The 16,192-nt window shown below is 44.5% G+C and overlaps 1 protein-coding gene across 2 annotated transcripts in view; it reads left to right on the forward strand.

Moving 5' to 3' along the window:
- Positions 1-211: 211 nt before the first annotated feature.
- The window catches only part of LOC142578875 (uncharacterized), a 76,896-nt gene continuing 60,915 nt past the window's right edge, over positions 212-16,192 (forward strand). The window contains exons 1-2 of one of the 2 annotated variants that reach the window (XM_075688540.1): positions 212-814; positions 12,676-12,799. In XM_075688540.1, coding sequence (XP_075544655.1) covers positions 725-814; positions 12,676-12,799 — 214 coding nt within the window. In that variant the 5' untranslated portion in view covers positions 212-724. The remainder of the gene's footprint in view (positions 815-12,675; positions 12,800-16,192) is intronic. The other variant, XM_075688539.1, reaches the window with a different exon arrangement.

Here is a 16,192-nt window from a genome sequence, read left to right on the forward strand (position 1 = left end):
GCGTGCGCCTTTCGATTCCAGGCCGACAAGTATGCGACGACCTCCACGCACGCACGCAACGCCCTGCAGATGTGACGTCCACGAAGCTTCACAGCTTCCAGAGGCACTCGCCCATTTTGTTCTATGGAAGCGGCTTATCTTATCAGCGAGAACGCTCGATAACGAGCGTGCTCGCGGGCATGCGGGTATCTGCACGAAGCGAGAAGTGCGTAGCGCGCGCGGGGGGGAGGTTACTCCTGGCGTGCCTGGCCTTATCTCTCTGGCCGACGACGAGTGTTGAAGCTGTCGGAGGAGCAGACGCGCATAGGTGGGCACCCGAATGCCTCTGCAAGAGTGTCAGGTGTGATTTCACTGTGGACGCGCTCTCTTGCGGAGTGGCCTCGGGAAAACAACATGCAGAGCCAACATTGACGTCGACATAATGCGGAGGTGACGTAGCGTAAAGTGGAAACGCCTCGAACGAGTGGACGACCACACGGACGTTCGAAACTGCTCAGAACTCGGGACCCCGCCTCTTCCCTGTTGTTTCAGGCGTCGGGTCTGCGCCCGTGGACCCAAGGAATAAGCCTCGGTTCACAAAAGTGTCTCGAGTTGAAGCCATTCGTGAAGCGGTCTGCGTTTGCCTTCGCAGTGTTGTGTATGAAAGATACTCCTCAAAGGCCTTCGCTGGGCTGACACACCTACCCGCTCCGTCTCAACGACTGTCCGCTAATCTACGAGCACAATGGATAACTTAACAGGAATTGAAGAGGAAGGACGCAAGGGTAATAGTATCTACAAGACAGCCGCCACCATTGCTGCTGCGGTGGCAATTGTAAGTATACTTGGTGCGCTTTGACCATGCAGCGTTTTGTACCTGATGACTGATTCGAAACATTATTTTTTATATACTGTGCGAAATGCTAATGTTGATCAAGTTAATTTTGTGCATGGTTGCGCCGCGGCATTTCAGGAATTCGCTTGCTGATAGCAGTAAACACCTATTCACACGATAAAAAAATAAGATTCTGCGTGTCTTATGCTTACCTATAATGCAAACAAAGGTGAATCGCTTTTGTGCACAAATACATAGTCAACAAGGCCAGTAGGCGCTATTTAGACTTGTCATTCTTCCTATTCCTTTTTAAATACCATCTATCCCATTAGCCACCTAAATAATATGGAATTGAATTATTTATATTGATCTCACTTATTCCACGTGTTCCCACACTCCATGCGCGGCCATCGTTTCGTACTCGCTGATAGCTTCCGAATGGCCTCACTTAGGAGAACAAGCGTTCAGGAATTGCTGGGTTTTATTGCACAATTACCGCGCACCGTAAAACACTTCCCCCAAAGTTTGTTTACGCCGAGGCGTCATCATTTCCACTGCTGTAGAAAGCAAGCTTTCTATTTTCTTTAAGAAGCGCCACAGGACTAGTCGCTTACAGGATTACTAGCCTAAATAGGACTGCGTTTGAAAATGACAAATGACAGCCAGCGGCTCGACGATACACACAATCACTAGTTCTTACTGCATGACGTGCTTCCTGAAAATTTCATGCGATGGCAAAGTAACTGATTTCTGTTTCTGTAGCAACGAAACGAAGCGGAGATGCTTAATTGACCATTTTCTCACTTCGTGCCGCCATTTCACCTTTCATTGAATAATTTTTTCTCTACATGCGATAAACAATCCTTGAATTTCTTCTCTGGTTACTTCCATTTCCGAAGACTTATTCCCAGTTTATATCGGATGGCGAATATAAGTGTGTTGCTAGAGCAGCTGGGCTCTTCGCTGTGCGTGCCTCAACTTCAGCAATGCTTCTGGTGGGCACGCGTAACAGACATGCTTATCGGCTTCCCTCTCTTGTTTTGGTTATGTTATTCATATTTTCGTAGTTATTGTCTTTCCTATCTTGTAATCATTATGTATGATTACTTTTTACCGCTAACGATAGCATCCGTGTTCTTACTGCGCATACTCAATCCTTCACTGTGGTGTATGCCAAGAGATTAAGAACACAATATACTCGTTTCTTTTTTGTTGTTATTGGGCTTTTGCATAACATATACGGATGTCTTTTCTAACAATAATGTATTTGCTGGCTACTTATCCTTTGTTCTCCTTTCCTGGAACAAGTTTAAAGTCCTGACGCTGTTCAATCGTTGCAGTCTGTCGATGGCCTTAGCGATCATAAGATGATGTTATCTCACCTGACATTTAAGGTACCCGTCAGTCAGCCTTCAACCAAATACATCCAGGATTGCAAGAAAACAGACTTCTCGAAAATCAATCAGGAATTAGACACTTTTTGTGTGTTTTTTAAGCAGTCCGCTTCCTCAAGAAGGGTAGAACAAAATTGTTTACTTTATAAAAAAAAAATGAAAATACCGTCTCTTGTCGAAAAATACGAGCCCCTTGTCCGCATTCGTGGCGACACCGGTAGACCGTATTTCACCAACTCCCTAAGAAAGCTTGATAGCAATAAGAAGCGTTTTTTTTTTTTTTCGGGCAGCTAAACTGTGAAACTTCAAATGGGAAAATGGGAACAGTATTTCGCATGCCTCCGCCTGTAAAATCAATCATTCATGCAGTGGAAGAAGATTTTTTTTTCATGATGACCTTCTTGGTTATCGTTCGTGAAAACCCACAGAAATTTTCGGAATCCTTACCCATGAACCACAGCGCTTCTCACAACATAACATTGGCATATCCACATGGCTCACCTGTCCCTACCAAGCACCGATCCGATGGCCTGAATGCTTACTTCTGTTTTCACTAGAACCCACCCTAAATAAGCGTGCCCTTCCCGACTGCAACTTTTCGCGCATGCCTCCCATTGACATTCCGTCTGACGGCATTTTGGCTCTGGTCGACAATATTAAATCCTCCAGCGCTCCCGGTCCTGGTAACACTCCGGCTAAATTCATCAAAGTCCATAACCACTAGTACAATTAGTAACGACTGAAAGATAAGTAAAGTTGTCCCAGTCTTCAAAAGCGGTGACCGAACTGATCCTTCAAATTACCGTCTGTTACCACTTACCTGTATCGCCTGTCAACTTCTCGAGACATAATCTATTCTTACGTTTCCTCTCATCTCGAAGCAAACTCCTTCCTTTTCAGGAATCAACATATCTTCTTACTAGGACTCAGCTCCTTGAATTCACTACCGACCTGTATCTAAACCTAGACTGCTTCTTCCAAACAGGTCTAGTTTACCTGGACTCTTCCAAAGTCTTTGACCGTGTGCCTCATGAAAGACTAAGAATGAAACTTGCCTATGCCTATGTCTCCACCCACTATTCCTGTGCTGAATCCGGTGCTTCCCAAGTGGCCGATCACAGTTCACTGTGATTGTAATTGGGCATCGTCACTCTACGGTCACCGAAGTATTATCTGGAGTGCCGCAAGGTTCAGTCCTCGGACACCTCTTTTATTTTTCATTTTCATTAGTGACCTACCTTTTGGCATTCCGCCATCCATCCGGCTTTTAACCGATTCCTTCATGCTCTACCGCCGTATAAGCTCATAAAACGACTAGTTATGAGACAACGACAGCGCTACCTAAACACATTTGAAAAATGGTGCGCCGAGTGGCTCATCCATCTGAACGTCACAAAATGCAAGTTCATGTGCATATCGCAGAAACACTCTCTGGTTTCGTACCCTTACTCATACCAGTTCAGAAGGTTCATCCACACAGTGAGGTACCTTGGCGTTACAATCACTAGCAAACTTACATGGTCCGAACATATCCGAAATCTGGCTGCTGCAACTAATAAATTCCTTGGATTCACGATATGATCCCTTTCACTCTCAGCCCTTGTGATCCGTAAACCGGCCTACGAGACACTTATCTGTACATAACTGGAATTCCCATCGGCAATACGGAACACCTACTATGCGTACTTTGTTGACCTACTTGAAGGAAACCACCCAGAACCGCGCAGTCTGATTTATTACTTCCCGGTACGACTATCGGAGAATTGCTGGAAACGCCAAATTATCCATCGACATCAATTCATTGGAATATCGCGGAAAAATTTATCGCCTATGTCTACTTAAAAAGCTTTATTACAACTTTAGACAATTACGCGACTCGCTTCTTTTGCCATCATATCTTACTCCGCGTCGTCTTTTTATTTCCCTCAGTCTTCAACGTCTTCACGGCTCAACTAAATTCTTCAATAACTCCTTCTTGTCTACAGCCATTGAGAAGTGAAATAGTTTACCTGAACACATACTAAGCAAAAGTAATCCTTCCAGATTTCGGCTTACACTAACAAAGAGTTAGAGTCTTGCTGTGTAACGTATTTAGGAGTATTTCTCTTTTTAGCATATTTTCCTTTATCACGGTTCCCGGCGCACAATAAATGAATATAGGCAACATACAAGACACATTTATAACATTAACGCACAATACACAACTCCACATGAAATGCACGCAAGCCCACTCATAAAGTTACACTGAGTTTCTGTAAATTTGGTATCTACAGTTTTCCGCAATCTTTCATGAGTTCCTACGCGATCCAGTTCGCATTTCCCGCATATGTCCTAACAAATCAAATACGATGTGGCGCCTACGTATCCGCTACGGCTTTGTGCTTTTGTGTGGCCTGGTGGACCACTGGCATCTCTGTTGAGGAGTTGTCGCCGTCGCGTAGAACGGGCTTCTTGATCGTTGCCGTCGGCGAGGGTCAGGTTCCCACCGTAGCGTAGGACGGGGCCGTTAACCTCGGACCGAGCCTTAGTCGGAAACCATGGAGCACAGCCGTGGGGCGTGGAGGATCAAGCCAGACTTGTGCGGGGCCACTGGTGTCCTCTTCCTGCTCAGGTCTTCGTTGCCGACACCGCTGGTTCACCGCCTTTGCGCTAAGTGTAGATGTAGATGTAGAGCCTAGACATTAGTGGCACATACCCACTCTGGGTTATTGGCCAAGAACGTGGTAGTTCCATTTACCATTAAAGAAAAAAGAATTACGAAGTGCTCGATCGCACCTCTTGCTCCTTATCTAGCGGTGTTCTGCCACCCCGCTTCCCGTTCCTTCCAGGCCACGTCAGCCTTACCCCTCTTCCTTCTTCTCTTCTTTTCGTTTTCTCTCCCGGATACGCGCGCTGTCTTCTTTTCTTTTTGAGGTAATGGCCGTGCCGTCTACGCTGCTTGGCCACGGCGGCCGCATTTCAATGGGGACGAAATGCGAAAACACCCGTGTACTTATATTTAGGGGCAAGTTAAAGAACGCCAGGTCGGGCAAATTTCCAGAGTCCCCGACTACGGCGTGCCTCATAATCAGATTATTTTGGCACGTAAAGCCCCACTGTTTATTTAATTTAGTTTTTTGTCTACGCTGCCTTTTCATAATGATGATGATGATGATGATGATGATGATGATGATGATGATGACGACGACGACGACGACGACGGTTATGATGATCCTAATGTCTTTGGCACATACACGCTCACGGGGATTCGCCAAGAGTCGGGCAGGTTTTACATACGTGTTAAAAGAATGAATTTAGAAGTCCATATTTTCGATGAATAAATTAAAGCGGCTAATGTCCGAGACGCTAAGGAAACATTCAATATAAAAAATGTATATATAGTTATAAATGAGGCAATAAGGGAATAACGAAATGAATAGGACGGTCAGCAATCATATCGGTTTGATTCAATAATGCATTTTTCTATGGCGATGCATTCATTCCTGCATAAGTGCCCAAGCACAGACGCTCCGAAAACAGCAGTACCGGAGTGTTCAATGGCAAGCCGAGCTGTCACATTGTAATATGTAATGTCCTTTTTCTGAGAGAGTAGAAACGCCGGCAGTCTTTCAATCGTTTCCCATGCATTGGAGAAATGACACAAGTGGGAAAGTCCCAGACCAGATCAGTGCATGTATAAATTTAGGGGTGGGGACTCGACATCGTCATCTCCTTAATGCCACTTCCGTCTGTCTGGTTTTCCAAAATTTCCTGCTCCAAGGGAATTGTAGATGGTGCAGTTCTGTGGTTGATGTTAGATTTGATTTTGACGTCAAAAGGATGTGTCTTCTAAACCTGACAGACGTAATAAAATATGTTGTTTAAAGAAGGGTAAACACACGGCCTCTAATGGAAACCTTGGCCAAGCTGTCTGCCACTTGATTCATAAATATAGCTTTGCGCCCAGGTACCCATATAAATCGTAAACTCCGCAAATGATTTGGAGCCAGTGAGTACAAAGTCTTTAATATATGCGACTCACCTGGAGCAGTAAGTTAGGTGCACGACGATAAAGAGTCTGTGATTATTACCGCGGTCGTCCTGGACGCTTGTAGCTCACGCAAAGCTAGGACAACCACTACACTCTAAAAACAGCTGCACCCCTTGGGGTGTAGCTGTTTTTTTTTTTTTTTTTGCCACATATTTGCCACACAACGATAATCGTCATCTGTCTTACTGGCATTTCCTTTCTTTAACGCTGCGAGCCCGATACTTCCAAGTCGGGAACGGCATGCGTGTTATCAGCATGACAGAGCATTCTCGACAGGAAAGTAAAAAGCACAGCGTTTTCAAGAAAAAAAACGCAAGCAAGACAGATGACTATTATTGTTGTGTGGCAAATATACACTCCAAAGGGTAGAACTGTTTTTAGAGTGTAGGAATTCCGCTAGGGAATATTTCCCGCTTGGTGTTATAAACTTTACCTTCTACTTCAGCTCGTGATACTTTGAGTGCATTGATTGTAACTGCAATTTTTGTGTTTGAATGTCACTGTATACTACCCGTTGTGTTCACCTGAATGTTTCTTACAGCAAAGCTGTATAAGGCCAGGGTTCCGTGCAATTTTGTTCTCTGTGAACAAAAACTATCATCATCAATGGCTATACACCCCCAGAAACATTCATGCTCCCAGAAGCAAGCAAAAAATGCAATGGCTCATAGCCCCATAAGGCAAAGGCTACAAGCACTGAGCAAATTGAAGCGAACAGTGCTTTATTCTTACAACATACGACATACAACATACGGAACAGCATGTCGAAAACCGTGATCAATGGCTCATACCACCGCAAGCAAGCAAAAATGCAATGACTCATAGTCCTTCAAGGTTCAAGGTTCAAGGTTGCTTCACTTTGAGTTAATTAGCTGCGATGACACTACGCCTGTTGTCGTCGGTGATTTGAATGTGGATGTGTCGGTACCAAAAAGGGAGTAGTTTACGCGTTCCGTGTTGCAGACATATCCCTTGCGATGACACACTGATCCGGCCCAATCGACCACCCAGCGGCCTAAGTGCATCGATTTGACATTATCAAAGAATGTGATTGCAGTTGCGAGTGAAATAACGACCACCGATCAACACAGTACATGAATGTGCGCACCTTTCGTCACGATCACCACTCATCAGAACAATAAATGATTTCGTACCTTTGTTCGAAATTATGTGGCACCTCTGTGTCGTGTGCTAAACAGATTCGCCGGTCAACCACCTTCACAGAGTGGAATGGGTCATGATTTCTTTTATTACTTAATTCTAAACGACCGTTTCTGCGTTGCTTTTTCTTATTTGTGCTTCCGCCTTACGTAATGCCGCAACAGGGGCCTTTAAGGGTCAATATATTATTATTATTATTATTATTATTATTATTATTATTATTATTATTATTATTATTATTATTATTATTATTATTATTATTATTATTAAACGGCTTTTAATTTGTCAACGAGATGCATAAGCGTTTGGCTTTGAACTTTTTGTTGCGCACTTAGCGGACTGAAGTAGTCTGAAGTTACAGGACGTAGGACGGGAAGAAAGGTTGGCGAATGAAGGCTGGCGCATCTGAATGCCGCATTGCGCGGGGCATGTTATTGACATCCGTGCATAATGCCGGCCTGGAACGCTTTAGACGCCTCGTGCATGCACTCGTCCTTGAAGTGCAGCTGTTGACCATATGCAAAGTATACTTGTTTGAGGCCGATAGGGTTATGGTATCACACACCAGCGCAAAAGGTTCAGGAACTGCGTCGCTTGCTTTATCATCGTTTATATCATTGAGGAAATTATATGGTTCACCCTGTGAACAGGAGATGGCAGCGGAGAGCAAGATCATTTTTATGCCTCTTTTCTTCGACGTTCGTTTATAATATTATTTTTCTTTCCGTTTCACTTTTCGCCCTAATAATTTGTAGTAGCAAATCAAGCGTTTCGCTAGCATGTATAGCTCTTATTAAGATATCCCTCAATATCCCTTTTATCCCTTTTAACTCTCTTTCTCTACCAACTCTGATATATAACTAAAGCTTCTTTCTGAAGTGGTCAGGCAAGAATGACTTCAGCGCATTGATATGTGTGTTATCGGCACTTTTAGGAATATTGCTGGTCTCGCTGCATTCCGATACTTAAAATGTAGTTCTGAAAAGAGGGTGCTGCGCCTATTTTATTCATATATTTCTATGCACGGACTATTACAGCCGTGCATATTTATTCATTGGCGACAAAAGCGTTCGCAAGTAACGACAAAATGAAATAAGACTTCCGCAGTCACGCGGATATGGGAACATGAGCTCACTTTTCTTTAAATGTATCTTGCCGCGAGCCTTCCCTCCCACCATTAACCCCTCCCCCCCCCCGGGGATAAAAAAATCGGGAGCTACTTTTAATACCAAGCAGCGACAAACTTAAACTCCGTCAAAGTTGAACGCAAAACTATGCTTGACATCACGTGGAAAATATCGAATCCAGACGTGCGCAGCGAGCGTGACTGAGCAACACAGTTTTGTTTTGGCCTTCGATTTCTTCGGCCAATCAAGAGATGCGACGCATGACAGAAAGGCTTCTTCTTAATTCCAGCTATAGCAATCGAGGATCCCCGTATTCGTTGAAATGTGCAAAGCTTCAGCATCATCCCCAAAAACGGAACGTTCCATGGTCGTCATTCAAAAGTGAGAACTTATTCGTTAGAGTACATTTAGACGTGTCTTTCTCCTGTCTCTCAACATTGTGTTTCTGCATTGACATTTTACGCCTAACCTTATGACTGATACTTCTTACTTATATTCTTCCAACACTGCAGTCTAAGAGGCGTAATTTTGTTTATAACAAAAGGCTATAGCATAGTCGTGGAGACTTGGATAATGCCGGTTTATTTACGGTAACTTGTCAGAGCAGTGCTGTTTCCAGATATGGTAGGACAGTCATCCAGTGAGTGCGAATTATGTAAAAACACCTTGTTGCTCGTGAATGTTGTTCGCAATGAAAATATCCTAAAATGGACGGACTGAATATTTCTCTGAATGTACTACAGAATGCGAGCTTAGAGCTAGCCATATGACATGAGCATGCTCTACGATGACTTCGCAGCATGATGTCCTAAAAAAATCCCAGCATTCGTGATACATAGTTTTTCTTGTTTGCTTTGTGATAACCATCGCGCATAGAGACGGGAATCAGATAACTTCCAATAGCTTTCGCTGCTCAGGCCTTGAGCAATGTACTCTCATCTCTTGCAAATAAAGCAGCGTTGCGAAAAAGGCGGTGAGCAAGTATGAGATGATTTTCTTACAGAATATGCCATTCTCTCCGAGTATAACCCCGAGGCACAATTGTGCGATGCTGCCTCTTTACCCGCCATATTCGACGAGCAGATTGCGACGGCTCGTTGAATGTATACGAAAACAGCTTCCCTTTTCCACTTTCATGGAATATGTTAGGAGCCGCCTTGTACCGTTTCGAAATATGTCGCCAGTATAAAGCACTTTCAATTTCACGCGAGGCTGAGCGCCGATTAGATGGCCTGAAAAAAGTGTACCAGAAAATTGTTTTGAAAAGAGATATATGTATGCATAAATGAACGCACACGGAAGGCTAGGAGCGTAAGATCATGTAAGATTATGAAACTGTCGCAAACGCCAGAGTATATACCTAAGCCTTGCTTTTCTCTTATTCTAGCTTAGCTTTCTTTTTTTCTTTTTTTTTAGTGTGTGTTCCAGCTCGCGTCTTCCGGCTACTATTCCCGCACTAGGTGTCATACTAGCTGTAGGAAAGCGCTCTTGGCCAATAGGCAGACAAGCAGGCATATATAAGGTGGCCCAAGATAAACAGAACCAAAAAAAAAGATCCAATGATGTGTTCTTCACTAGTTTTACGTTTGGTTTATCTTGCACCACCCTTATAAATTTGCGGTGAAATTCACCAGAAATGTCACAACCGCTCCTAATAAAGCATTATCTGTAGTCCTAAAGTATTGATTCGCATAGAGAGTTCTTCAGATATATTTAAGCAATTCTAAAATGCGAAGCTTAATGTCTGAGTGATCGTGGCTCCTGCTAAAACCAGGCCACCACGTCATTTGCGATCATTGTTGTGCACGCTGTGCGCATGGAATGTGCGCACTATAATATCAGTTAAGAATTCCTAGTATACAAAGGGCATAATTGGAAAAAGCGCGCGCGCGCGCGCGTGTGTGTGTGTGTGTGTGTGTGTGTGTGTGTGTGTGTGTGTGTGTGTGTGTGTGTGTGTGTGTGTGTGTGTGTGTGCCCACACACACACACAATCATGCCCTTTGTATCATGTGTGTGTGTGTGTGCCCACACACACACACACACACACAAAATGGCGTGGGCGAGCCATTTTGACCCATCGGGGAGGACTAATGGCCGCCGATTTGGAATAAAAACAGATTGGAATAGTTTTACGTTATACCGGGCCTGGCCTCCGTGGAGAAAACTAGATGAGGAGAAAGCGCCGGTAGCGCAAGTGTGCAGCCCTCGACATACCATCGTTGTTACGCTGTCGCCATGCCGCAGTTGTCGTGACGCTGTCTACCAAAGTGCGTCGACGATAATTTGTGGGGCCATCATCAAAAATCGCTATCGACATCGGCAGATATACTTGGGAAATTCTACTAGGGCGTCCATCTGATTTCTGCAGAAGCTATACACTTACTTTGCCAATCACAATCGATGGTTTCTGTACGTATTGCGCATCGCGTAAAACTTTAATTCGCAGCCTGCATTGCAGCGAAGCAGTAGCCTCAAGCAGGCGATCAGTACATGCATGAGCACCGATCTATTCGCCCTTCTTAAGCATTCGCCCAAATTCTTACACGAATGTTTACTCTAAAACAGAACGTTTACTTCGTGAAGGAAAAAAAAAGCACTGGTAAGCTTGCGGGAGAGAAAGGAGAACAGTGGCTCCGCCAAACAGATCTTTCAGAAAAGATCATCTTTGAATGGAAACCGGAAGCCGTGAAAGAGAAACAGTGTAAATTAGAAAAACGAAATGGAAACAAGGCTGACGGAAGGAATATCAACAACTGTATTTTTATCATTGAGTATAGCGGGTTGTTGAGCAACAACACAGACAGAAACTACAAGAGCGTTTCGTTCTCGCTACCAGCAGTGCCCGCTTAGGTTTGTCTACAGAGGGAAATATCTAGACGAGCTCACTGCCTGATTTAATGCCAGGTTTTCGGTTTACGCAAGGCTGAATGTTGACGTGTCTGTGCCATTCCTATTTGTAAAACTTCTTTCAGATTCCCTTTTATTTTTAACCTTCCTCTTCTTACTTCTTTTGTTGCTTCAAATTCTGCTGGCGGGGGCCCGAAGTTTTCCTCGCACTAGCATTTATCGATGCGGGCTACTTTTGTGCAGCGCTTGGCGAGACGGAATAAAACTTTTACCCACGGCAAAAATAGTTTCCGCTTCGACACACACGGGGCCTATCATTCGTATTTGATAGGCGGACCGAATTTTCTGAAAAGTAACAGCGATTCTTCCTTCCTTTTTTCATCAACGTATTTTACTCTTCTTTCTTATTTTCGCACGTGTAACGTCGAAGTAAGTCATTGTTCGGTGCATCTAAGCACATTTCCGGCGGAAGTAACGGTCATTGTATCAGGTGGCCCAATACGAAATAACGAAAGAAAATGAGCAGCCTTGGCGCTCTAACTGCTTAATGTGCCGAGACAGCTGTCACCATGTGATATAAACATCCCGCAGCCTTCTTTAAACTAAGTGAACAATGAAGCTGAACTGGAAGAGAATGTGAAGCATTTTATATGTTTGGAATTATATTCGTACAAATATTTTTGCTTTGCACCGCTCTTTAATATATGCTTGGTATTATTATAAGTTCAGTTCCGGGAAAAAAACGAGTTCTCTACGGTACAGCAAAGTACTTCTTTTTCTCCCATGGGTCAGTTTTCATGTGGAGGGAGAGGAGTTTGAGGGGACGGTGTAAATGAGATGAGAGTTCGCTTATAGTGGCCATATTATGCTCTTTTCATATGCTTGTTACATTCAAAAAGTCTTCACCAGGCAAATTTGACATCGAACACGTTTCAGACACATTAATATGTGTGTTATGGTTGTCTTGTACTGCGTTTAGACAGTCCGCTTAGTTTTTGATAAACTTGTATCTGGGCTTTTTGAGTAAGCTATAAAACAACTGCACCAATTATTATCGGCAGCAGATAGTCATCCTGCTTCTACAACTCAAAAATGTGAGTCACCTAATTGACTTCTGCACATTCGCACGACAGTAAATCAACCAATTTGGAGAACAAATTAAACCGGCAGCTGAACCTAATCTAAGCTCACGAGCAAATAAGCTTATATTATCACACCTTATGAAGTGGTCATATTAAGGAAGGTCTCAGCGTTCATTATTATTTTATACAATATGTTCTCGCCTTTTCGTCTCGTTTACAGTGCGAGTTTCTCGAAGTGTGGAGCTTGGGATGGACGCTGCTGACATTCTTGATTCCAGAGTCGTTAGGCTCTTTACACAACACTACCCTGTCTGGCGAATTCAAGAAAATTAGCCTGCGCCATGGTAAGTCGGCCAAGAACGCTCATTTACTATACTTTGGGTACACGTTAAAGAACCACATGCATGTGGTCTAAATTATTTCCGAGTGATCCACAATGGCGTCTTTGGAATGTTAAGCCTAATCGGTCAACCAATCAAACAGTCGGCGGGGCTGACAAGCCGCGTAGGCGCGATCATCACAAGTGCAGCGATCTGTGTCGAAAGACATGTTCCCAAGAAATTCCAAACAATTGTCTTGAATTCAGTTTCTTCGTGCCTACGGACTAACAAAAAAAGGAAGAAGTGCTATCGAAGAGAGAACAGGGCGGTTTTTCTCAAGCGGCCTTCTCCAAAGACTAACACTCCCGTATACTTTCTTTCGTTCGTGTGCTTCCTATGTACGAGTTTCTTTACATGTGTACCCTTAACCCTCCACGAGAAATGAGGTGGCAACCCGTATGTTTTTCGTCTGTTTAACCTACTTCCTTTTCCATCTCACTTATCTCTCCCTCTCGAAGACATTTACTGGTTCTACTCCGACGTCGGCTGCGTATAGCGTGGCTGAGCGCAGCCGAGCGCGCCCGCGCGGACCCTGTATTGAAAGCAATCTGCGATGGATACATAGTTTAGGCGCACCGAGGGCTGATAGCTTCATGTGCGCCATCTTTCATCGCTTAGTTCGCGGTGAAGTGAGAGGCAGCACGAATGTCAATTCACTCGCTGCTGCTGCCGCTCTTCCTCAAGCCAACGTTTTGACAGCGAGCGTCCGCGGTCATCGAGTGAGATATGTTCATGTCTGCCTGAGCACGTGACATCATGTTTGTTAATTTAGTTAGTTAGCGAATTTTTACAAGCTAATACGGATGATAGAACTATTATCCTTACTTCATACAGATGCCTGATAATTTGCTTTCGCAATCGATGCTTCCTTCGCCTTTCGTGCGATACTGCGACCTCTCATTACAATTTCGCTCGAAGGCGAAGCAATGACAGCCATAGCAAGCACGCTAGGTCTGCCCTGCAGGATGCGATGGCGAGTGAGTATATGGCGAAACTGCGTGGTCAGAACTCCGGTTACATCGCGCGCGCACTACCATAAGCATGTTAAGAGGTGAGTAGACGTGCGTTCGACGAGCTCGCCTATCGAGTGGCATCTCTGGGCTGAAGGCGAGCAAACGGTGAAAAGCTAGAGACCTCGGCAGGGCGGAAGCACCGTTTTCGTCCACCGTGCCCTGTCTAATCACTCCTCCCGACATCTCTCACCACCCCTAGCGATGTCAGAAAATTTGTGTGGTGACGATTGCGTGACGTACGCACATGGGACAAATTATCGCTGGAGCTCGGCAGGGAACACGTTCGTGTTGATGAAGAGGCAGATAGGAATGAAAAGACGCGGTGAATCTATGCGTACAGAGGACGCCATGCAGTCAAAGAAGTTCACACAGGCCAGTCGCCCTCAAAAAGCACAGAAGTGCCTCCACTGGCTTGTAGGCCAATGCGCAATGGGGATGGCCTTAGAGCCGTGGTCTAGTAGGTAGGGTGCCCGATTCGGCTGCGGGAGCTGCCTGACTCGCTTTTCACCACCGAACACCCACTAGTTTATATAGGCGGGTATTGGCAGACCCCAGCCTGGCGTTCGGCTTATCGGGGGTGAGCAACCAGAGAAAGGTTGGCACAGATTGCTATGCTGGCTCTGCGAAAACTACAGCAAACAAAGCGACACGCGATTCTCAAAGTAACACATGGATAGCGGCCGATCGTCCAGTCGAAGTAATCCGTTAGAGATACACAGGGTGTTTTCCTTTTTTTTTTAGCTGCACCAAATTTTTTTTAAATTACAAAAATATAAATCACGGTAACGTGGTTTATATTTGGCGGGCCGCTAAATTTACTTCGTCTTTCCGTTGGGCGCCACTTATCCACTTCCACCGATGAAATGCCGTTTCAGGCGCCGAACGGAATGACGAAGTAAATTTAGCGGACCGCCGGCATTATAGCGCTAGGCCAACGCCACAGACAGCAAGGAGATAACGAAAGCTGCTAGCGGGGCCGTACCGGTGATGACCCCGGAGACGTGACGAAAGGCAGGGGGGAGGGGCGACATCGACGACACAGACGCTCTTTTTCCAGCCAGTTTCTGTTTCCAGGAGCCTGCCAAGGGGAACTAATTAATTGTTCGCGTAGCTCCCACATAAGATCCGCTATTCAAAATTTAATCGTTGGGATAGGTAGTGTCGAGGACGGGCCCCAATGTACTCATTTGCTGTAGCCAGCTATTGTTGATATTTAGAAAGCTAATTACTTCGCTAATTACGAACGTAATTGCGGAAATTGCTCTGAATCTAGAGGCTGCCAATCCGTACACTCGAATGGTAAACATAACGTTAGTGTGATTTATATCTTAGTAATTTTAAAAATTTGGTGCAGCTAAAGAAACACCCTGTATTGTCTGCGCTATTGAAATCAAGGGTATTGGTGCAAAAAGGGATCGATGTTTCCTTTGCAGCAGCAGCAGATATTGTGCGCTGCACTGTCGGTCATTCTTATTAGCGTAGTGTAAGCTTTTCAGAAAGCAACTTCCAACCACTGTAAAGACAGACGCAACGCATTACATCGGTGAGGTCAAGGTAGAGGCCGAAGTTGCAACAAAGGCTTTAGTTAGTATAGTATACGTACGGTGCCCCGTATATTTGGCATGTTCCACTCTTGTGCCAGGCGGTGAAGCTTCCTCAAGAAGACATTTATGTGCTTGCAATACGAGTCGTTGAATTTCAAGCACAGTTTCCTTACTCGTCAATGGCATGAGTGCAGCCCTGCCATCATCATCACCGGGAACAATTACTCGGTGGAGGGGGGGGGGGGGGGGGGGTTCGTAAGAACGGCAAATAAACAAACGGACGCACTCGGACATAGTGGAAAAGCCGGCGACAAAAGTTGCCAATATTTTCAATAGTATCCAAATAAACCAATCAGTCAAGCAATCAGTCATGGCATGATGTTCTTTCTTTTGTTTGCTTGTTTCCCTCTTTTTTTTAATTAGGTTGTGTATACATATAGTTTTTCTGTGGCGTTCGGAACATTTGGCTACCATTATTGCCAGATATATTAAACAGATTCACTCTTTTATCTATAGATTAGCATTTTATTTCTACTAACCAATCACAGCCCCTTTCAGCTCCAAAATGTTTTCAAGTGTCTCGTGAATAAATAAGTAAGCAGGCAAACCGTTCCACGAAATTAACCCATTAGGACAAACAACCGTTTCCACAAGCTGTCTATTCACACAATTAAACCATATCGCGAAGTGTACGCAAGACATACTGCTTATTTCTTTTCCTCCGTTATCGTTTCCTTTTTCCAGACCTGCGCGAGTGCAACCATAAGGAAGCACATGCATTATTCCATTCGCAATGGTTC

Source organism: Dermacentor variabilis, chromosome 4, assembly GCF_050947875.1.
Source record: "Dermacentor variabilis isolate Ectoservices chromosome 4, ASM5094787v1, whole genome shotgun sequence".
Lineage (NCBI taxonomy): Eukaryota > Metazoa > Arthropoda > Arachnida > Ixodida > Ixodidae > Dermacentor > Dermacentor variabilis.